This window comes from Oryctolagus cuniculus, chromosome 5, assembly GCF_051225735.1.
Source record: "Oryctolagus cuniculus isolate XC-2025 breed Fujian yellow rabbit chromosome 5, ASM5122573v1, whole genome shotgun sequence".
NCBI lineage: Eukaryota > Metazoa > Chordata > Mammalia > Lagomorpha > Leporidae > Oryctolagus > Oryctolagus cuniculus.
This window is the reverse complement of record NC_142871.1, coordinates 97,088,912-97,114,192: the sequence shown is the minus strand read 5'-3', so window position 1 is coordinate 97,114,192 and position 25,281 is coordinate 97,088,912. Positions and strand designations below refer to the sequence as shown.

General features: G+C 37.8%; 1 protein-coding gene across 1 annotated transcript in view; it reads right to left on the bottom strand.

The window, feature by feature from the left end:
• Positions 1-4,454: 4,454 nt before the first annotated feature.
• Positions 4,455-25,281, bottom strand: part of CDC50A (cell division cycle 50 P4-ATPase accessory subunit A) — a 50,923-nt gene continuing 30,096 nt past the window's right edge. The window contains exons 2-7 of the mRNA XM_002714534.6: positions 22,996-23,103; positions 18,667-18,774; positions 15,789-15,876; positions 13,032-13,181; positions 12,340-12,546; positions 4,455-7,774 (exon numbers count right to left, since the gene is read on the bottom strand). Of these exons, the coding sequence (XP_002714580.3) occupies positions 7,581-7,774; positions 12,340-12,546; positions 13,032-13,181; positions 15,789-15,876; positions 18,667-18,774; positions 22,996-23,103 (855 nt within the window). The 3' untranslated portion in view covers positions 4,455-7,580. The remainder of the gene's footprint in view (positions 7,775-12,339; positions 12,547-13,031; positions 13,182-15,788; positions 15,877-18,666; positions 18,775-22,995; positions 23,104-25,281) is intronic.

Genomic DNA, 25,281 nt, shown 5'->3' with positions numbered 1-25,281 from the left:
TTCCATGAACGTTTTGATGATTCCCTCATACATAAGAGGATGGATTGGAGACCCAACTAACAGAAAGAACCTTTAAATATTAAGACACTGTAGTGACTTATTCAATTGGGCACCTGGAGAGGAGAGCTAAGGTGTCTAACTTATATTTGTAAGTAGTAAGACTAACCATTCTATATTAATATATATTCATATAGTCTGTATGAAGGAATGTAACTGAGGAATCTCAGGTTTGTGTGAGATGATCCCTGTTTTGGTCTAACCAATTCAGTTTCTCCATCATTAATCTAATCAATATTCATTTCTCAAGATATGAATAGTAAACAGCCCAGGGCTTGCAGGAGATGTCAAGCAACAAGACAAAAAGTCAATGTAAAAATGGTATTAGAAATGATTATGATTTTGAGATTATTTAAGGAATATGTGTAAGGTGAGAAAAGGGCACTGAACATAATCTCAAAAAATTTCCAGTATTTCATATGGTGAGCCTAAATAAGGAATTTAAGAAGGAAACTAAGGAACATGAGTAGGAATAAAATCAATAGAATTAATCATAGATGCCACACATGAAGAGGAAAATTCATCCCTATGAAATGGAGCATAAAGATCAATATAAGGATTCATTTACTTCATTTGACAGGAAGGAATTGGGAACTGTTCATTGAGTACTTATGTCTATCTTTGTGGTGAATGGCTTTTATCTATCATTTTTTTTTATTCCTCAAAACAAAATCTGTCAGGTGGATATCAAAATTCCTATTTCATGGACACAGGAATTCAAGCAATCTGAAGATACAGTTTGTAAGTATAAGAGCCTATCAGCTTGCTTCTAAAACCTGCACTCTCTGCACTCAATCTTTCAGACACAGATGACAGTGAACACAGGACACTGTAATCATGATGTGAACGCCCGAATGGAGTTGAATATGACAATAAAACATAATCTACATTTTATAAACTTTGTTGTAACAACACATGCAAGGCATTATTTTAGTCCATTTATTTTCAAGGGCAAGAGGGAAAAAGGGGGAGCTCAAGTGCAATTTGATACAAGAGCATATTTATAAAACTACTTTTCCTGCATTTCTGGTACTTGAAACAAAAAGTGGCCTATCAGGCTTCATGGTGAGTTGAATCTTCTTCTACATTACCCTGGACAGAAAAGCTTGTGACAGATAGCCAGATAGGCTCCTAATATCATCACTCAAAGTACAAAGCATGTTTATCTTTTAAGATTTTTCAAAAATATTATAAAACCTCCAAAAGGTGGGGGGTATATTTGCTTCAAGATGTCTGTGACTTAGGACAGTGGACTGGCCACTAGAGTTTCCCTTTTCTCCTCCCCATACCAGTAAAATGAAAGGAATCAAAAAGGTGAGGAAAAAATGATACACATCAGCTTAGATGAATCTCAAAGGCTGAATACAAGAAGCCAGTTCCAAAAAGATTATGATTTCACTTATAACATTCTAGAAGATGAAACTATGGGGATTGAAAACAATCAGTGGCTGCCAGGGGTTATGCGTAGAAGGAAATAGCATAAGGGAGTTTCTTGGGAGTGATAGTACTGTTCTGTATCCTAGCATGGTGATAAAACTCACAAAACTGTATACTACCAGAAAAATTTAAAGTTTATTATATAACCTAACATTTTTTTTTTCAAAAAAAAAAAAAAAGGAGCCCAAAAGCATACACTAGAAATACCAACAGACAAGTGATTTTAACAAATTTTTGGAAGATGGAAAGCTGATGAAATTATACTGAGCTGGACAAAGGAAGCTGCAATCTAAAGGAACTACAAGAGGGATACCAATGAGAAGTGCTGACTGGCACCACAAGCCCTGAGCAGCTCAGATTTGGAAGTAAAAGTTAAATCACAGCAGAGTCCTGAAAATCACAACTAAAAATTACATATAACAGAATGGTCAAATCCTGAAGACCTTTTCCCTACCCTCTTAGCCACACGAATGTGATGCCTCATCTGCAACACTGTGTCCCAGTTAGACCCAGAACATTTTTATTCAGAGAAATTAATGGAGACAAGTAGGTGGAAGGGATACCCAGAGGAACAGACGAAAGGAAATACATGCAGTAGAAATCAGGAGGTGGGTGGAAGAAATGGAAGAAGAAGAGTTAAAAGCAGGAAGAAACAGACCCTCCCACAACCCATTCCTTCCACAGAAGTCTAGTGAATTCTTGCCTAGAGAACTACAACTCAAACAAAAGGCCCATAGCCAAAGGAACCTGGCAACCATTCCCTAGTACAGCGCTTCTCAAAATATGGATTACCTACCAATGCTGACCTGTCAACTATTTATTACTTATTTTTTACACAAACAAGGTAACAATTTGCTGAGTGGCACTGTGCTGGTGAAGGCTATCACTTCTCAGGCACTTGGTATAACAGAAAGCTTTCAAATAGTCCTTTGGGGTCCACTCACATATAGCAAATTGCCAGGACTAGCCAGAAATACGAGGAAAGTTGCCTATGTGCACAAATTTAAAATAACAAAAATCTTGGTGTTAAAAGAGCAAGAAAGAAAAGTAACAGTATACATTCATCTATATATCTCTTCTGAAAAAATATTCTCTCTATGAACCAAGGCTAGGGCATTTTGGAAACAACAGAAATGAAAGAAGTCTTGGAAATTGAAATGCTCTTAAAAATAAATTACAAATTCAATAAAAAGAAGTTGGTGCCTGTGTTGTGGCACAGCGAGTTAAGTTGCCAGTTTCCATGGCAACATATCAGAGGGCTCCTTCAGGTCTTGGCTTCTCCACTTCCTCTGCCAATCCAGCTTCCTGTTAAAACACCAGGGAAGGCAGTGGAAAATAATCCAAGTAGGGCCCCTACCACCCATATGGGGGACCAGGATGGAGTTCCAGGCTCCTGGCTTCAGCCAGGCCCAGATCTGGCTTGCTGTGGCCATTTGGGGAGTGAACCATCAGATGGAAGATCTCTCTCTTTCTCTCCCTTCTCTTTTTTTTTTTTTTTTTACCCTTTCTCTGTGTCACTCTGCTTTTCAAATAATAAATCTTTTTAAAAAAGAATAGACAAAAGTTAAAGTTGTAAGATCAAACCAAAGAATTCTGAAAGAAAAGAGACAATAGCATATAAACTGGAGAAAATAAAATTCCCCATCTATCTAAAAAGCCCAATATCTGATTAAGATAGGATTAGATTTCTCAAAAACAACAATGAAAAGTATACAAGAATGGAGCAATAATTTCAAAATTCTGAAGGAAAATTATTTTCCACTTAAAATTGCTTATGTAAACTATCTGAAATATGAGGGTAGAATAAGCTTATTTTAGCACATAAAGACTCAGGAGATTTACCTTTCAAATGTCATTTCTTAGGAAGCTATGTATTTTACAAAGTACTTCAGAGTACAGGGAAGTAAAGGAGGAAACAGAAGACTCAACACACATGGATGGCAAAGAGAGGTCATAGAAATAGAATTCATATCGAGACAAAAGAATAATCAGTATAGTTAGCAATGGGCTATGGCAGAATATCTCTAGTAAAAACAGAGACTTTTATCTGTTATTTGGGTACAGAACCCCTTTAAAACTAGTGATGGGAACATGGTGGACTTGACACATTAGTTGGAAAAAATATCAAGATAGGTTTGCAACAGGTTATGTTAAAAATCAGGCTTATTATTAGTTACAGAAAAAAAGATAATTACACAAAAGAAAATGTAATCATGCTATACTGTTTTTGCTAACAGAATATTTACATAGCCATAATTAAACAATACTTAATGTGTTTACCAAATATTAAGATATAAGTGGGGCCGGTGCTGTGGTGTAGCAAGTAAGGCCACTGCCTGCAGTGCCAGCATCCTATCTGAGCGCTGGTTCGAATCCCAGCTGCTCCACTTCCGATCCAGCTCTCTGCTATGGCAGTGGAAGATAGCCCAAGTCCTTGGGCCCCTGCACCCATGTAGGAGACCTGGAGGAAGCTCCTAGTTTCTGGCTTTGGATTGGCACAGCTCCGGCCTGCCATTGCAGCCAACTGGGGAGTGAACCAGTGGATGGAAGACCACTCTCTCTCTCTTCTTCTCTCTCCCTGTAACTCTGACTTCCAAATAAATAAATAAATTTTCAAAAAAGAAGATGTAACTATGAATGCTAACCTGCCAACTAATTATTCCTTGGTTAAGCTAAAGAAAAAGCAATGTATATGTGTTGAAAGATAAATCATCATGGAGTATTATCAAAACTTAGATCAAGCAGTAAAAGGAAGGGCATACACTGAGACAGGTAACAGAAGAAGCATCTTTTGGAGTTAAATAGGTTGTCTCTGGAAGTAAGTAAAGTTCAAGCTAGGACTGTTTTTCTTATCATTATTAGAAAGCCTTCAGAACTCACTACTTGATTAAATTGTGCACACATATTGCTGTGATAAATTTTAAAGATATATATAAGCAAATAAGGTCACCATGGTCTGATTTGTTTTTAGACAATATATTTATTTTCAAATTTCAAATAACATTAGGAGAAATGTGGCTTTTATGCTTACTGAATGGTGCATGGGTTAAAAGGGGGTTCCAAAATATTCCACCATCATCCAAACTCTACAACAGACACACATCAAAGTTCCTTTAACAGGAGCACTGCCTTATTCCCTCCACCCTCCCTTCAAAATAGCTATGTTCATAAAGAACACAACTTTACAGCATAAGTAACAAAGAAATGCCACATAATAATTCAATGGCAATAATATTTCCATGAGGACAGGAGATAGCAGGCTGAACAGCATTCATTAACCATACCTCTTAACAGCTCCCCTTACTAGTAAGGATTTTCAATTCCTCTGTGCTGTTTCCTTTATTTTCATTATCTTTGCCTCTCTATTTACTAGACTTCAGTCAGTCTGTCTGTAACTTAGGTGACAATCTGACCACTTTTAGGTAAGAAGAGATGTTTTTCAGTAATTTAGATCAACTTTATGGTTAACAATGTCAGAGTGATTAATAAATATAAATAAACAGTGAATCACACTTTATCAAATCTAGGCATGGAGAAGTTAAATCCTGGATTCACTTACCCTGGGTTAAAACTGAGTGGTAAACATCAGTAACAACATGGAGACACCATTATTTTAGCAAGACATTTGAACATGGCAAAATTAATTTTGCTCATTTTTATTAATACAGAATGTTATCTTTTAATATAATCAATGTTACAAATAAACTGTCACTAACCAATAAGCAAATATTATTCACTTGACTCCTCTCTCGGTTGAATGATTCTCTATTAGGTAGTACACAGTTAATTTTACTCATTTATTCTCAAACTGTATTATTATTTAAATGACATTTCTTAGCTTTTCCTTATTGAATAATTTCTTCAACTGGCAAACTTTTCATATGTCAAAATATACTAAAGCATTTTTCCATGCCTTCTACTTAACCTAGTTGCCTTAAAATACATTATGACTCTTTGAAAGTTAAAAATAACAATGCATCCATAAGATGAGCATTAAACCTGTAAGAAATGTTTTCCCTCCTGCCATGCTTCACAGAGGCTATATCAATGTTCCATATTCTTCATATTTAATGACAGGAATCCCTTAAAGATCAAATAGCAGGTGACAGGGAAGAACTTAAGCCATCAATGTACTTGTAAAACTGACAAAACTCCGTATGTATTTTAAGATTCCATCTTCTCCACAGATGAACAAGTGTTGGAAGGGCTCTTCTTTACTTTGCTTTAGTGGCACTTTTGGTCCCCCAGTTAGAAAGAGATGAAGGATGGTAGTCCTCCTCACACAGTGCAGACTCAATCTGGAAAGACTGGAAGAAATCCCTCCTGCCCTGCAGTGATGCACCCCAGAAAATAAACTGCCACATGCAAGAGGGACAATTTTCAGATTAAATAATGTTCTAAAGAACTGACAAAACAATATTTGTAGACAAAGAATACTCTAACAATCAAGTAACTAATGCAAGTAATATTTTTACCAGTTAAAAGTCATTATAAATTACAAGCTCTTTTAACTGAATTTTATGTTACACAAAACTTAAGAAGTGTGGCACATTTCTACTATTAACCATTACATTATTTTGTTTTTATTTAAAAAAGCATATATTAATTAAAACTGATAATTACCCAGGCCTTCTGATTTAAAATATAACTGAAAGAAATCATTACAAACTCTGAATAAACAGACATTCTTCTACATAAACAGAGGAGTTATTTTAGTTTAAAAAAAGAATTTCAATGCAATTAAGTCACCTCTGATTAATACATACATTTTCATGCATGTGAAAAAATAAAATTTACATTCACTTCAAGAATAATTTCCATAGCAAACAAATTACAGCATTTATTCAATAAGGAATATTAAAATAATTCCAGTTAGTAGAAAATAAAATAACTTCAACCACATATATTATAATTTATCATGTACATTCTCCAAAATCCCCAGAATTTAATTAGGAAATTTATAGAACACCTTTTCAAAGAATGTCTAGAAAAACCAACCAAAACAATTGGTACCTCAACTAAAGAGAATGTGTGTATACACATCCACATTTGACCTTTATGCAAAAAATGAATGAAATACAGAGGAAACTAAGGTTTCAAAAATTTCTGGAATATATTAGTACTTAAGCCAAAGCACTCACCTGTAAAATAAAAACAGCTTGAGGTATTTCCAATGATGAAGTAATTTTCTGAATATTAAATATACCCCATAAATGAAAAACAGTTTCCTCTGAGCTATACATATGATTTAGAGTTGAGGCAGAAGATGAAGGTCTGCCAAGTAGTTTTCCTATTTCACCTATGTTCTTCCTTCCCTTAGGAAGTATAGGCTTCAAGGGAAATTATCACATGGAAAAAGATTTGAAGTGAGTTGGGGTTCCTGACCTTAATATTTTCATCAAATGGGAAGAATAATTTTAAATTCTCTTCTCTGGGACCTATCTAATCTCTTCAGACATGAGCATTAATTCCTATGCTAGACAAGGCAAGCATGTCCTTTGATATCAAAGCTAAGCTTAAAAAAGAACTGTAATGGATAAATTGAATACATGAACCACCTCAACAAAGATGGTACTTTAAGCCTTTACACATGACACATGAAAATGATGAAGTGTTTTATTTAGATTTGGTCTTTCTTCATCTTTCTGTAACTCTGTATTCTGAAAGGTTAACAAGTCATTATGTTCATACAGTTTGTAATCCCTTTCTTCACACAATAGGCACACATATACAGCATCATACGTCAATAGAATATTGTCAACACAGCATAAACATTTAAGCAGTAGACGCATTTCACATGAAAAAGGCTCTATGCATCACGTGGCCCGTCTCAATAAAAAGCAAACATCAGAATGCCATTTCAGCAGTTACAGTGTTGATATGATCCATATAGGCTAATTTTTTATACCCGTCATATATTTTTGTAACTCATCCATAGGAAAGAAGCAAAGGACAAAGACTGTTTAAAAAAAAAGTTACGTGCCAAGTTCAAAATGACATACTAACCAGACATCAGCATTCGAAAGCTAGGTTGAATAGGACTGGCCTTGACGCACATGCAGTAGATTTGTTTTCAGAATATAAAATTAAATGGTAATGTCAGCAGTATTACTATTGTTTCTATATTTATGATTAATTACTAATAACACAACTCCAAGAAGGAAGGAGATGGATCCAATAGCGATGTAAGCAATCCCCAGAAATGGATTTTTTCCTCCCATCCATGAAATAGTGCTCAAGATCATCCGTTTTCGTCCATCAAAAGAATGTACAGGATAATCTGAAGAGGGTATAGGAAGATTTTTCCACTTCTAGTTACTTGATGTTTAAAACACAATTTTGAGTTAGCATTTAATTACTTGTAATTCACTTTTTAATTCTATGATATACAGATACCTTACTCATATGTTCTAAATCACAAAGGAATTATATATGTTATATTAAAGGCTAATCTGGCAAATTAAATGTTAGTATTAAGAGCCAAAATAATTTACCAAAACAACCTAAGGGTTGCATAGTTTCTAGGTGTTTTTGCTCTCATTACACAGAAGGGCCAAAAAGTTTCAAAGTAAATTAATACGAAAAGATACTTCAGATGAACAGTGTTCAAGTCCTTATAGGAAGACAGTGACAGAGCAGGAGAAAAATGAAACAATCAAAAAATTGGAAGTCCCTCTCAACCTTTTAAAAATTGTGAACTCATAGAACATGTATAACAAGATAGAATTATGAGACTATGAGTGGACTCTGAGCACAAGGTCAAAAAGCACAACACCAGAGTTTTCTTTTTTTTTCTTTTTTCTTTTTTTTTTTTTTGACAGGCAGAGTGGACAGTGAGAGAGAGAGAGACAGACAGAGAGAAAGGTCTTCCTGTGCCGTTGGTTGACCCTCCAATGGCCGCCGCGGCCGGCGCACCGCGCCTATCCGAAGGCAGGAGCCAGGTGCTTATCCAGGTGCACTTGGGCCATCCTCCACTTCACTCCCTGGCCACAGCAGAGAGCTGGCCTGGAAGAGGGGCAACCGGGACAGAATCTGGTGCCCCAACTGGGACTAGAACCCGGTGTGCCGGTGCCACAAGATGGAGAATTAGCCTACTGAGCTGCGGCGCTGGCTAACACCAGAGTTTTAACCTGCTAATGTGGAGCAAAGACAAAATGCACGCTGTAACTCAGGGTTGATGACTACACAGAGTTGATGTGATTTGTGTCTGGTAGAGAGATTTAAAACAGGGAATACCAGTGTATTGTATGAATTATCTACATGGAACAATTCTAGAATTCTGGCAAGAGTTAGGACAGAGAAAAAGATAGAACCAGGTCCCTGTGTGAAAAGTTTTCAACTTTTTCAAACACGTATCTTTAAGCAGTGTTAGGCCCCATCTGTTTTCCTAGCTTCTGCAAGTCTCTATCTCCACAGATGGAACCCTATGACTACAAACAGCATGTTCCATTTGTCTGATTTCTTAAATCAATTTAAAAAAATTATTCATCTGAAAGGCAGAGCTACAGAGGGAGATAGAGAGACATCTTCCATCCACTTATTCACTCCCTAGATGACTGCAACAGCCAGGACTAGGCCAGGCCAAAGCCAGGAGCCTAGAACTCCATCCAGGTCTCTCATGAGGAGTGCAAGGGCCCAATCACTTGGGCCATTTTCTCCTGCTTTCCCAGGCACATCAGCAGAGAGCTGGATTGGAAGTGGAGCAGCCAGGACTCAAAACTGCACTCATATAGGATGCCAGTATCACAGGTGGTGGCTTAACTGGCTGTGCCACAACACTTGCACCTTCAAATCAATTCTAACCTAGGGCAGGAATTATTTTAAGAGCTCTAATTAACCCAAAACAATGAGGAACATAGTATAAAATCATCCATGCTGATCTCTCTTTCTCTAACCCAACCCTAAGAAAAAAATAAAAATAATAAAAATGTGTTTTTGAATTAACTCTAGTATCTAGTTCTCGTTTTATACCAATTTTAAAAAAAAGTTTTGGCCGGCGCTGCGGCTCAATAGGCTAATCCTCTGCCTGCGGTGCCAGCACACCAGGTTCTAGTCCCGGTCGGGGCACTGGATTCTGTCCCAGTTGCCCCTTTTCCAGGCCAGCTCTCTGCTGTGGCCCGGGAGTGCAGTGGAGGATGGCCCAAGTGCTTGGGCCCTGCACCTGCATGGAAGACCAGGAGAAGCAAGTGACTCCTGCCTTCGGATCAGCGCAGTGTGCCGGCCGTGGCGCGCCAGCCACGGAGGCCATTGGAGGGTGATCCAACGGAAAAAAGGAAGACCTTTCTCTCTCTCTCTCTCTCTCACTGTCCACTCTGCCTGTCAAAAAAAAAAAAAAGTTTGATTTATTTATTTGAAAGGCAGAGTTACAAAGTAAGAGGGAACAATAGACAGGTTGGGGGGGGAGGGAGGGAGGGAGGGAAGGAAGGTAGGGAGGGGAGGGGAGGGGAAGGGGAGGGGAAGGGGAGGGGGAGGGGAAGGGGAGGGGAAGGGGAGGGGAAGAGGAGGGGAAGGAGAGGAAAGAGAGGAAGGGAAAAAGATAGGTATCTCCCATCACTCCCCCAAATGCCTGCAACAGCCAGGACTGGGCCATACTGAAGCTAGTAGCCAGTAACTTCATCCAGGTCTCCCTCATGGGTGGTAGGAACTCAAATACTTGGCTTCTGCTGCCTCCCATGCCCAGTAACTGAAAGCAAGAACCTGGATCAGAAGTGGAGTAGACAGGGGATACAGGTATCCAAAGCAGTGATTTAACCTGCTGTGCCACAATGCCTACCCTATACCTAATTTTGATAATTTACCCTTGATGTTTCACCGGCCCTAATCTCTGCCTTGTCTATCTGGGAGAGACCCTGCATTCTTCTTGACAGTTCTCCTCTCACTGTCCCAGTCCTGCTGCAGACTTCCTGAACACAATCATCGTTAACTATGAATTCCCCCAAATTCTGCTTTACTGCACTCTAGCCTATAGGCTGGTACTTACCCTTGCTTTTTTTAGATCTTTCAGATGATAATTGTGACAGAATGTTGAGGAGATGAACTTGGGAAGGTAAAGTTATCAAGCTCCCATGCCTTTTACCCTTGCCTTCTTATCTCTGTGTTCCCCTATTTCCGTGCCCCTATAATCAGTGTTATGGTAAAGTTATCAAGCTCCCATGCCTTTTACCCTTGCCTTCTTATCTCTGTGTTCCCCTATTTCCGTGCCCCTATAATCAGTGTTATGGTAACCGACAGGCCTACCTGCTTGGCTGGCTGCCCACAGCCCTGTTAGGTAACATTTTGGCTCCAGGCAGTCAGTATTGTCTGTAAACCCATCTAAGCAAATGGGGGGAGGGGGATTTTGGCTTGGCTATTGGTGAGTGTAGCTATTGGTCAATATGGTTTCCAGTGGATGCATGAGGACACATGTAGGCAGCTGTGTATGGCTAAGTGCAGATGTGTATAGATGTCTCCATGCATGCATCCAACTGCCACATGGACACAAAGGCAGATATCTCTTGTGGCCCCCATGGCATTCGGGGGCAAGTGGCTATTCCTTGTACATTTCTTACCACCACTGTGAGTAAAGGAGATATAAACCCCCAAATGGCTCCAAGTTGTTCACTGACCTGTCAGAATCTGGATCTGCTTAACCTGCTCGAAGCCCTGGGAATACACAGAACTATCCTTCTATTTTTGGCTCTTCCATCACGATAATATTCTTTCTTATAGTACCTGAAACTAGCTCTAAAATTGCTCCTATGTGGGCCTAGTCTCAAAAGCTTAGGTTATTTTCCATCTTCTGCTGCTATCAGGCCATATTCAATTGCCTATTCAAATACAACATCAAGAAAATAAGATATAAAAGTAAGCATTATTTTGAAAGCAAGGCTATTAATTTAACCACTCACTGACACATTATAAAACCAAAGCCATGTATTTATGGCTCATTTGGATTATGGAAAATTAAAAATGCAATGATTTAAAATGATATCATTTGGGAATCTTTTCATTCACAGTAGTCTTATATACTTATATAAACAATGAACCATACACTAAAAGATATTAAAAACTTTATTCAGAGGAAACTATCCAATATTTCCCTCCTAAAAAACAACTACATCCACACAGCGATGGCTTGGTCTGACTACCTGAGGCAACTAGCTAGGGATACAGCCTATAGTATGGGCTAAAGGTGAGTCATGACCTTTTTGAGTCAATAGCCTGGTCATGAACCCCAACTCTAATTATTAGCTAAGTAACTTGTAAGTTACTCAAATGCTATCTGTTCCTGTATTCTTGTCTATGACATGGAGATGATACCTACTGCATGTTACTGCTTGAATTAAACAAAATAATATTAGAAAAGTACTTAACACAGTATTGAAATGCCATCAGAATGGAATAAATATTTCATCAGTACTAAACGTGAACCTAAGTTATTAATGTAGAACAATGTAGTCAATTATAAAAATATTTTGATATTATGAAGATAAACAATTATGAAAAAATTATGAGTTAACACACCCATTGCCATTCAATATCTAAAAATGTATACTAAAACAGCCCAGTACCATCAACTTTATTTAGTATTATATAAACTCACTAGCATTCACATTATGCTCAAGCACCTATATTTTAAGTAATTTTACCAAATTATCTGCTTCAAACCCTACTATGAAGTATATACAAATTTAAGACATTTTTAGGAAACAAAAATTAAAAGATGTATTTCATACATATACATATACTCAAAAAATGCAGATATCAAAACACAAGCACAAAGAAATGTATCACACAACTGAGCTAAGACTGGACTAGAATCCTTTCAAATTCTATGAATCTGTACATATAGCCAGAAAAGGATACTGTATGTGATATTCAAATAGTATCGTCCGGCTGGCAATGTTGGATGTAAATCATTTTTCCGCTCTATAAGACGATACAACTTACGAAAAGTAGGTAATGCTGCAGTACGCATCCAAACAATAAAATCCTCATTTACAAATCCACTATTATCAATGTCAGAATCCAGCATGTATACTGGTTTAAGCCAGTTTACTGGCTTTGTTGTACCTTAAAAAAGAGCAGGGGAGGGAGATGTAGACAAAATATTTAATTCTATTAAGATTTTCAATGAAAATTTACACACTTCTAAAAAAGATGTACAACACAACTGGAATATTTTTCTAATTTCGAAGGCACATACTCATATTCTAAAGAAGTATTACAATCTAGAGGAAAATCTATTCCTTATGTAACAACAAAAAATTGCTATATGGTTGATATCTCAATTAAGAAAATACTAAGTAGGAATACTGACTACATACCAAAAAGGCAGGTTACTTAAATGCAACACTAGAGAAATTGGATTTATGACTAAAAGCATACATTCCCTTCAGAATCATAATACATAAGAATTTTTATCTAACTTGGTACGAAGTGGAGGAAAGAAAGTTTGTTCTTTTTTAAAAAACAATTTTAAGATTCTAAAGATAGAAAATTTAAGATACTTCATGAAAACTAGTTTATTTTTTAAAGAGATATTAGTAATGTTTTACCTTTAAATCGTTCTTCCAGGTTTTCACCTCCAGGGGGATTTCTGAATTTCACATTTTTATCTGTCCACCAAGCAATACCTTTCTTTTTCAAAGGAATAGGTACAGGTGTAGGATCAGATTCATTGGAAATCAGAAATAATTCTAATGTATCTAAATAAAAGAAAAGAAAAATACTAGTAAATATGTACTAAAAATCTGTAACATCTGCTTTATTCTGAGAATGAGTATCTGGTTATTTGGCCCCAAATGTGGTTGTGACAGAGGAAGCATATCATACAAATCTATTCTCTATTAAATGTGAATTAAATTAAGCAACTTTATAATTCTACATAGACTTCCCTTCCCTCAACACAGTTCTAAGTCACATTTCTATATGGCTAGATGCTATGTAAAAAAATCAAATGTTTTTTTTTTTTTTTTTTTTTTTTTTTTTTTTATTATTTTTGACAGGCAGAGTGGACAGTGAGAGAGAGAGAGACAGAGAGAGAAAGGTCTTCCTTTTGCCGTTGGTTCACCCTCCAATGGCCGCCGCTGCAGCCGGCGCACCGTGCTGATCCGATGGCAGGAGCCAGGATCCAGGTGCTTTTCCTGGTCTCCCATGGGGTGCAGGGCCCAAGCACCTGGGCCATCCTCCACTGCACTCCCTGGCCATAGCAGAGAGCTGGCCTGGAAGAGGGGCAACCGGGACAGAATCCGGCGCCCCAACCGGGACTAGAACCCGGTGTGCCGGCGCCGCAAGGTGGAGGATTAGCCTATTGAGCCACGGCGCCGGCCTAAAATCAAATGTTTTAATATTAGCTCAAATAAAATTACAAGGTAAATCTGTCTCTCTTTTATTCCTTTCAATCATGTGCCTAATAACTCCTGGCTTATCCATTTCTCTCTGTGCACTGCTCAATATGGTAATCAAAAGGCACTTATGGTTAATACAAATGAGTATATTCTCTAAGTATGTAACACATATCAGAAACCAAAGACTTTTTTTTTTTTTTTTTTTTGACAGGCAGAGTGGACAGTGAGAGAGAGAGAGAGACAGAGAGAAAGGTCTTCCTTTGCCATTGGTTCACCCTCCAATGGCAGCCACGGCTGGCGCGCTGCGGCTGGCACATCATGCTGATCTGAAGCCAGGAGCCAGGTACTTCTCCTGGTCTCCCATGCGGGTGCAGGGCCCAAGCACTTGGGCCATCCTCCACTGCACTTCCTGGCCACAGCAGAGAGCTGGCCTGGAAGAGGGGCAACTGGGACAGAATCCGGCGCCCCGACCAGGACTAGAATCTGGTGTGCCGGCACCGCAGGCAGAGGATTAGCCTAGTGAGCCGCGGCACTGGCCAGAAACCAAAGACTTCTAAAGAAAATACAGAATATAAAATTTTTCAATAACTTTTATAAACAATTACATGCTGAAGTGATAATATCTGGGGCATACTGAGTTAAGTAAAATATTAAAATTAATTTCACTTGTTTCTTTTTACAGTTATTAATGTAACCACTACAGAAAACTTAAAAATTACTTACATGGCTCACCTTTGCAGTTCACCTTATTTTTCTATCACAGTGCTGCTTTAAATGATCTCATATAGTTCTTTTTTAATAGCATAAATAAATTCAGTCGGAAGAAAGCCTGGCTTTTATTTTTATCTTATGTGAAACAGGAATATTAGCAAAATATATTTGCTTCTTTCTTCTCAGAGAAAGAAATTGATTCTTAAATGTAAGAATGCTTAAAATAAAGTCAAAGGATTATAATTCCCCATTCAATACCTAACTGTTGTTTATCTTAAAGTGGCTGAATTTCTTAGTTTCACTCATGTTTACCAGGCTATCAAATCTGTAATAAGATTATACAAACCGTAATAATTATATGGAAGTACTACAAAAAGTTCACAGAAAAAAATGGAATTAAAAGATAAGTTTAGGCCGGCGCCGTGGCTCACTAGGCTAATCCTCCGCCTTGCGGCATCGGCACACGGGGTTCTAGTCCCGGTCAGGGCGCCGGATTCTGTCCCGGTTGCCCCTCTTCCAGGCCAGCTCTCTGCTGTGGCCAGGGAGTGCAGTGGAGGATGGCCCAAGTCCTTGGGCCCTGCATCCCATGGGAGACCAGGATAAGTACCTGGCTCCTGCCATCGGATCAGCGTGGTGCGCCGGCCGCAGCGCGCTGGCCGCGGCAGCCATTGGAGGGTGAACCAACGGCAAAGGAAGACCTTTCTCTCTGTCTCTCTCTCTCTCACTGTCCACTCTGCCTGTCAAAAAATAAAAAAAAAAATTAAAAAAAAAAAAAAGATAAGTTTATGGGGCCAGAGCTGTGGCATAGTAGGCTAAGCCTCCACCTGTGGATGCCAATATCAGCATCCCATACAGGGACCAGTGCATGTCCTGGCTGCTTCTCTTGCAATCCAGCTCTCTGCTTATGGCCTGGGAAAGCAGTAGAAGACGGCCCAAGTTCTTGGGCCACTGCACCAGCGTGGGATACCCAGAAGAAGCTTCCAGCTCCTGGTTTCACATCAGCCCAGCTCCAGCCAGTACAGCCATTTGGGGAGTGAACCAGTGGATGGAAGACCTCTCTCTCTGTGTCTCCTTCTCTCTCTCTGCAACTCTGCTTCTCAAATAAATAAATAAACCATATATATATATATATGTTTATTATGCTAAAAAATTTTCAAAATCCATGCATAGTTTTTCATAATATACATTTTCCATGAACTTTTTGAAGACCCCTTCATATAGTTCTATACCAATATCTATGTGTCTAGATCATACCATTAAACATGCTATTGGCAATAGCTCCACAAGGAGCAATTGGTTTATCTTCATTTCTTCGATAAGGCTCACATTCCTTACTGGGATTCTGGTTTTTTAAAGGAAACAAAGAGAAAAATTATTACTTTTGGCATCTGGAAGACTATCAGCCATCACTAATTATAGATTAAAATTCAGCTCCTGTATTTTCCTCTCTTATAATACATACAAATGAATCTGTAATATAAACAGGACATAAATAATATCATTTAAGTACTCAACATATATTCCTTAATACTACTATATTTATAATGTAATCTTTACTTATATATATTCTGTCATAGACACATATACCAAATTAACATTTTTTGATTTTCAAATCAAAATAAAAACCATAACCACAAAACTTTTTTCTAAGGAAAAATTAAGAAATGGTCTATTGTCTATCCAACTGTGATATAATAAAAGGGATTTTAAATTGGAAGGTAAGAGAATTGAGGTTCTAAATCCTGGGGTAAGTCCCTTGATTAAACTGGTAAACAATTATAAAGTGAACATACCCAATGAGATAATTTAAATTTTGTAATTTTGGGTTAAATATCATGTCTTAAGAAAAGAAGGAAGATAGAAGTCTAATGCAGATTCCTAGAATATACCAATTTTTAAATTGTACAGTCAGATACAAAGAAAATGAAAATGTTGGCAAGGCATACTATTTGCCTGTCCTTCATACTTGATTTTAAGATAGTCCTACTGAAGATCTCAAGAAGATGTAGTAATTACAGGGTTAAACTAAAGAGTGTACCACGTCTGAAGTTAGGTGTATATCAGGGTTGTTTTGGGACTCTCAGGCCACATTAATCCACATTTCGAAAACACAAAAGAGATCAAGGTAACCTCAATTTGGAACTAACTAGATCCTATTTATTTCTTTTTTGGCTATTCCATTACTGACCAAACCTGACTTGTATCTATATTCTTTATGTAGAAACTTGAAAAAATACTCTGCAAGTAGAAAAGACAAGAGAAGGGAAACAAAATATGTGCCAAGAATTTCATAATGTTTCTTTAATATTTTCTTTTTGGTCCCTAAGCCTTCCATATTGATAAAGTTGGTACTCTAAGACTATAAAGAGAAATAATATGTAACTGACTTGTTACTTTCTGAATATTTTGATGAAAATTATGATTTCTTTTTTAAAAGGTTATTAAATGTAAATAAGTATATAGGACAACTACGTTCTAGTTGCTAAATTCTTAAATTGGTTTTAAAAGAAAGGAAAATATTTACTACTTATGTGTCAGGTACTAAACTGAGTAATACTAAGTACTTGGCATGTACTGTCTTAGAAAAGCAATTTAATGAGCACCTAACATACAGCATATACCATGTGAGGTCCCAGAAGAAAACAAATAAAAATATTTTAAGCAATTCAAAATATAACACAGAAAATAAACCCATGCATAATCAACCATAATACGAAATAAGAGCCATGATGATGTCTATATTTGTTCAACAAATATGTATTAAATTTCTTCCATGTGCTAAGCACTAGTGGAACACTTGGTATATGGTAATTAAAGAAAGTCATCCTGCCCTCATGAGATTATAATATGGTTAGGTAAACATAATAAACAAGTAAATAAACACATAATTATAAACTATAATAAGTGTTATAAATATGCTATGTGAGTAATTAATGGGAAGAGGGTAGGAAAAGCTACTTCAAAATCTATGGCAATGGGATGCTTGTCTCTGGAGGAAGTGTCATATAAGTTAAAACCTAAAAAAAAAAAGAGTGGCACCAGCTATGAGGAAAGCAGGAAGAACACAGTTTTGAACAATGAGAACAACATATTGCATTAAGAAAGTATTTCTGAGGAAGCAAAGGTGAATAAACTTAGAACATACCAAAAGGGAGAATGATAAGTGATGAAATTCAGGATTATGTATAACTGCTCCAAGTGTTAACAAGTGATTGAAAGAGTTTAAGATGGGAAGTGGTATTTGCATTTTTTATTAAAGACCAATATGGCTGCTAAGTGGAGAAAGGGCTGGAAACAAGAGGCAAGATTGGATGAGTGGGGGACACTTAAGCAAAGCAAAGAGTGGTGACTTGGAACAGGATATGAATGAAGTAAATACATAAAGTAGTTATATTGCACCAAAGAGCACACAGAAAACCAGCAGGCCACAAGATGACAGGACCTCCAGAGATGGAGTAAGAGCCGCAATACGGAACACAACTATACCCATTCATTTAGGTGTTACCTATAGCTGCAACAGCAGAGTAGAGTAACTGCAACAGAAACCATATGAACTACAAAGCCAAAAGCTCTCTGGCCCTTTACAGAAAAAGTTTATCAATCTCTAGTCTAAACTAAAATCTCAGTTTGCAGTTTGTAAGAAAAGAATCAGCATTTTTCAAAAAGCTTCATAGATTGCTTTCCAGTACTCTACCTTTTGAATTTGACTGGTCTTACTCTGAACAAGTTAAAAAAAAAAAAAATCGAGAGTATCCATATTCAAATTTAAAACACAATCCCAGAAATCAAAAGTAGCTTATGTGTATATATTGATCTGGTATAATAATGAACAAACTCAAACAGAACACATTCTACACTCACAATGCTAGACTCATCAAAATTCCAATGCAAACAGATAAATGAAGCAAAAACCCAAAAGACACTTGTAGAAACAAGCAGGTAGCAATATGTCTTTTGCTTGTCCAACGTCATCCATCTGTGCAAATTCCAGGAAAAATACATTGTAAGTAAACTAGAAATGTCAATATTTTAATTTCATTCTAACATCATTAAATAATTTGACATCTCTAACAACAATCACCACATGTTCTTATTTCACAGATACTATAGTTTCAAATTTCATTTTACTTACAAGCAAAGCACTGGGATCTCCATTTAGTTGACTATCATCTCGAGATTTCACATAACGACGATGATTTTGATAGAAATTAGACAGTCCATAGTACATAAACACATTGCCCTAATGAAACAGAGGGGAAATTTTTTTCATATAAAAACTATTATGTATAAACTTGTTTTCTGTTTACATAAAAGCACTGTAATTTGGACTTCATAATTTGTTTACAATTTGTGAAGGCAGGAAACAGTATTAATTTTCTGCAAGTTCTTAGTAATTTAAAATCATATAATTATAAATAAGGTTAAAGAAAGTATATTACAAAAATCCAAGAGTAAACTTTCAAATTATCCTTAAAGCCTTCAAAAAAGTACCATTTACACTATAAAACAACCCTCAGGGTAAGTGGGATGAGCTTTTTGGTCCAGCTAGGGACATCTGCATCCCACATCAGAGTGCCTAGTTTGAATCCTAGCTACTCCTCCACCTTCAATCCAGCTTCCTACTAATGTTCACCCTAGGAAGCAGCAGGTGATAGACAGCCCAAGTATTTGGGTCCCTGACACTCAGGTGGAGAGACAGGTTGAATTCCAGGCTCCTGGCTTTGACCTGGCCCAGCTCTGGCTGTTACAGGCATTTGGGAAGCAAACCAGAAGATGGAGGATCGATCTCTGTCTGTCTGACTCTCTCAATATATATACCTTTCAAATAAAATGAAAATATAAAAATATTTAAAAACCCACAATGACTGTATTAGTCTACTTTGAGCTACTTTCAATTTAAAATTTCCTCTAACTCTGATTGACTATCACCTGATTTTACCAACTTTTCAGAGGGATAATGATCAAACTGGCATTTACTGTCCAAGTAAATTCTGAACTTAAACCAGAATACAATGAATTTATCAATAGGCCACTATATACTATTAGTGATTAACAAATTAGTAAACTAAGACAATGATCACTATAACAATCTAGAAAAGTACTTTATTTAATGAAGGCACCTTTAAAATAACTTGGGAAAGGAAGGTAAACCTACATACATAACAATTATTTAGAAGATGCTAAAAAGGCATCTTGAGTGACTAAAACTTTCTCTCTCCTGGTTGCCAGTTATATTTTCTATATTCTTATCATAAATGAAATGAATCCAGTACTGTAAGTATGCTTTATTTGATTTGCTACTTTCATAAAAAAAATCACTTAAAGCTTGATTTTCAAGCACAAACTGATGGAACAAGGACATAAGCCTCAGCCATTTTAGGTTCTTGTTACCCCTGCCTTCTGTCAAGAGACCAGTTCAGGGGGCTGGTGCTGTGGAGTAGTGGGTAAAGCCGCCACCTCCAGTGCCGGCATCTCATACTGGCTCCAGTCTGAGTTTCAGCTGCTCCACTTCCAATCCAGTTCCCTGCTAATGTGCCTGGGAAAGCAGTAGAAGACGGCCCAAGTCCTTGAGGCCCTGCACCCATGTGAGACCTGGAAGAAACTCCTGGCTCCTGACTTCAGATAGGCCCAGCTCTGGCCATTGAGGCCATCTGGAAAATGAACCAGCGGATGGAAGACTTCTCTCTCTCAAAAAGAAAAAAAAGAGACCAGTTCAGTCTCACACCCTATTGCTCCTCATCCCACCCACTGTATTCTTCCCCAAGTTTGGAAGCCAGTGGGCCAATCTTGAAGAATCTGTATGGGGAAGCTCACCTCCACCTACTGCCCCACCCCCACTCCTATCCCACCTAAGATATAAAAAGGCCCAACCTACTGGGGTCTGGGCCCTCTGCCACATGTTCACTCTGTGTGCACACTGGCAGCTGGTTGACCTCTGTGAGTTTATTTTCTTTGAAAAAATTCGGTCTGTCTGCAAGTTTGTATTCTGTCTCCTCTCTAAACTGTACCCTTTTTTCTTACACAAACCATGTAAATTTTCTAACCTGTAAAAAGGAAATGTTTACATGGGAAACTTTTTTATTGGAGGGGTGGCTGGTCAAAAGTACATCATGCACAGCCGGCGCCGTGGCTCACTAGGCTAATCCTCCGCCTTGCGGCGCCGGCACACCGGGTTCTAGTCCCAGTCGGCGAGCCGGATTCTGTCCCGGTTGCCCCTCTTCCAGGCCAGCTCTCTGCTGTGGCCAGGGAGTGCAGTGGAGGATGGCCCAAGTGCTTGGGCCCTGCACCCCATGGGAGACCAGGATAAGTACCTGGCTCCTGCCATCGGATCAGCGCGGTGCGCCAGACGCAGCGCGCCGGCCATTGGAGGGTGAACCAACGGCAAAGGAAGACCTTTCTCTCTGTCTCTCTCTCTCACTGTCCACTCTGTCAAAAAAAAAAGTACATCATGCAGGTGTTGGGTTCAAGTCCTGGCTACTCTGCTTCCATTTCAGCTTCCTGCTAATGTATACCTTGGGAGGCAGCGAATCATGGTTCAAGTACTTGGGTCCTTGCCACCTATGTGGAAGACCTGGATTGAGTTCAGATCTCCTGGTGACTTGGTCCAGCACTGGCTGTTGCAAGCATCTGGGGAGTAAACCAGTGGATAGAAGATCTCACTCCATCTGTCTGTCTCTGTCTCTCTGCCTTTCAAATAAAATAAAAATAAATTTTTAAAATTACATACTAGAAACACAGGGGATGGATATACTTTTAAAAAGGAGTATCATCTTAATTAGGAACCAATACAGTAAATTCAGTTTGGAAATTAACAAAATTCTTTCAATGAATACTGAGACAAAATAACCTACTGTAATTCCCTGAAAAGCCCTTTAAAACTACTCAAACTTGGGAAGAAACAAACAGCCCACAGAAGAATGAATTGGAGGTTGGTCACCTTTACAGAAGAGAAGTTCTTAAATAAGGTTTTTTTATTTGTGTGAGGATATTTAATGAAGCTCTCAATCATTACTAATCTCTCATGATTCTCCACATTCTGAGTAAAGCATAAGTTATTTGTGTCTTTATAGTTTCTCACCACATTGAAAAACAATGGACTTTTAAAGATGTCTTGAATCTATAAGCTATTTCCATTGAAACATGCCTAAATAATTAAATTCCAAATTTGTTTTCAAGTTTGTTTAAAAGGCATTTTCCTGTCCATCTTGGTGCAAGAGCACCTATAACCACTAGATGGCAACCATATCCCATGGTTACCAAAGCCATCCTGTCCTTGAGAAAATCTGAAGCACCAGAAAATTTATAAAGTTGGCATATTAAAGCAGTTTTGCTCCCTGAAGAATAATTTTTTTAAGCTCAATTTTCAGGAAGAGGAAAGTACCACTTGGTCTTTTTCATGCCTATTCTGAATCTTTGTGTCCTTTAGCATATGCTCAAGTTACCAAGAATGTCAGAACAATGCGAACTCAGACAAACATACAAACACAACACATGCATACATGCTTAGACAAATGGAGTCCTAACTACTTATCAAAGCATAGAAAGTCAGTAAGGTTTAGGTACGTGCATTTTTGGTAATGCTTCGTATCTCACAGAAAAAAAATAATGAAATATTAGGATAATTAGCATTTATTTTCTGCAGTTAAATGTGTTTTATTATTAAAAACGTGCAAAATAATTTGAACCATAATTTTATTTATTTATTTATTTAGAGAGACAGAGATAGAGAGCTCCCCCATTTGCTGGTTCACTCCCCGAAAACTCATAATGGCTAGCCAGGGCTGAGCCAAGCCAGTGCTTGAAGCTGAGATACAACCCAGGTCCCCCATGCAGGTAACAGGGACTTAACTACTTCAGCCATCACTTGTTGCCTCCCAACGTGCTTATTAGCAGGAAACTGGAATCAGTAGAAGAGCTGGGACTCAAACCCAGGCACTCTGATATGAGACACAAGCATCATGACCAATGTTCTAAGGACTAAATCCAATGTCTACTCTACATAGAAGCAATAAATTTAAAATACAAGTACATGCAGATATAAACCTGAAACAAAATAGATTTTTGAAGTTATAAAATATTCCAGTAACTATTTGTTGAACCCTTTAGTTAGTAGAGCCATTAAGCCTTTGACAATGATACAAATTACATGTTATCTCAAAAGAAAAAATATTAAATTGAAAAAAAGTAAAACACATATACGGAAAATGTAAAAATTCCAGTGAAATGTTTTTCATTCTATCTACCAAGTACTAACTTTAGTAAACCATTCAAATAAATATATTTAATTATCAGACAGCAAAATGCAAAAGCCAAACATCTAAAACAATCTTCCTCAAAAGTAAATGGATTCAAATAAAGTGACTTCCCTAGAAAATGAAAGTACCTAATAAGAAACATTTAATACAGTATTAGCATTTTTTTAAAGTATGGCTTTTCTAAAATATTACTTAGAAATACAGACCTCAAATGATTTTTCCAGTGTGAAGTTAATGGTACAAATGCAAGGTGTCACATCTGGAGACAAACATTTATTGCAGGGACTAGAAGGCTCTGTTCCAGTATAATCAATCTGCAAAAGAAAAATATAACTGAACATCTCCTTGGAGAAAATGGATACCTGAAACATTCGGGAATAACTTGCAATTAAAAGAAAAAGTAGACAAAGAGCCCAGACAACTGTTTTTAAGATCACCTGTTTATTTTGACAGTGTCAAATATTAAATACTGGGAAGGGGCCTCTCTTGTCCTGCTAGCTGATATTTCCAAGTCCTCCCTACTTTCTACCATAATAAATACCTTTATACAGGAAATTCTATTAAAATTCAAAATTATATGATGTATAAAAATTTAAACAGGTACAAAGTTAAAAATATCAAAATGTTAGATTAATAAAAATCAATAAATCAGCTTTTCCTCTTAAATCTTTCAATATTAAAATACTTTTCAGTCACCTCAACTTTCCATGGTATATTTTTACATTTTAAAAATTACTAGGTTTTCAAGGGTCACTATTTTTTCAAAACCTGGTGTTGAATTTATCTCCTCTTTCTGCTGGGTTCCTGGCAAGTAGCTTCATCCTTGGAATTTCCCAGGTGACAGAAATATGTTATTCCTAAATCCCTTGATCCATACCAGAGTTCATGCTAACCAGATAACTCACGATGAGGGCTGGTCACCTGAAAGATCTAGTGTTCAGCAGCTATGGCCTCTGGAGAAGGGAGCAGAGTGTGCTGGAAACGTAGTTCAACCATTAAGTCAATGTTCAATCAATCATGCCCCCATCAATCATGTAGTTCCAATAAAAACCCGCAGGGTAAGTATTGTAGAACAGTGGGTTCAACAACCAACACTGGAGCAATGGTTTGAGTCCTGGCTATTTTGTATATTCTATGGGTTCTGACAAATGTATAATGACATGTATCCACCACTGCATCATACAGAACAGCTTCACTACCCTAAAAATCCTGTACAATCTGTTCATCCTTCTCTCCCCATTTACCAGATTGCTAATCTTTTCAGTCTCCATAGTTTTGCCTTTTCCAAAATGTCACATAGTTGGAATCATACCATATGTAGCCTTTTCAGACTGTTCTGTTTGTTTTTTTTTTTAAAGATTTATTTATTTATTTGAAAAGCAGAGTTACAGAAAGGCAGAGGCAGAGAGACACAGGTCTTTCATCCGCTGGTTCATACCTCAACTGGCCGCAACAGCCAGAGCTGAGCTGATCCGAAGCTAGGAGCTTTTTCAGGGTCTCCCACATGGGTGCAGGGGCCCAAGAACTTGGGCCATCTTCTACTGCTTTCCTAGGTCATAGCAGAGAGCTGGACTGGAAGTGGAGCAGCCGGGACTCAAACCGGCGCCCATATGGGATTCCAGCACTGCAGGCGGCAGCTTTACACCCGCTACACCACAGCACCAACCTCTGTTTGCTTTAACTTATTTTATTGATTTGAAAGGCAGTTACAGAGAGGGAGAGACAGAAGGAGAGGTCTTCCATCTGCCAGATCAGTTCCCAAATGGGCCAGGCTGAAGCCAGAAGCCAGGAACTCCATCCAGGTCTCCCACATGGGTGATGAGGGCCCAATTACTCAGGCCATCTTCTGCTGCTTTTCCCAGGCACATTAACTGGCAGATAGATCAGAAGTGGCACTGCTGGGACACAAACTGGTGCCCATATGGGATGTCAGTGACACAGGTGGCAGTTTAATACACTGTGCTACAGTGCAGGCTGTAGACTGGCTTCTTTTGTTTAGTAATATGCATTTAAGGTTTTATATGTCTTTTCATGGCTTCATAGCTCATTTATTTTTTAGCACGGAATAATACATCACTGTCCACATGTACCACGACTTATTTATCCATTCCCCTACTAAGGACATCTTCACTGCTTCCTAGTTACAGCACTTATGAATCAAGTTGCCATATAAAGCATCCCAGCACATGTTTTTGAATGGCCGTAAGTTTTCAACTAATGTGAGTAAATACAAGAAGTACAGTTGCTGAATCATATGTTAATATTTACTTTTAAAGAAAACTGTCAACCTGTTTTCCAAAGTGGCTATACCATTCTATACTCCAGCCATCAATGAATGCTAGTTCCTGTAGTTCCACATCCTTCTAAGCAGTTGGTGCTGCCAGTGTTTCATTTAGAAGTCTACTATTTCACTAGGTACATAACAATATGCCATTTTTTTAAATTTGCAATTCCCTAATGTGTCGCTCCCCCTCTTCACGGAGGAACGACAC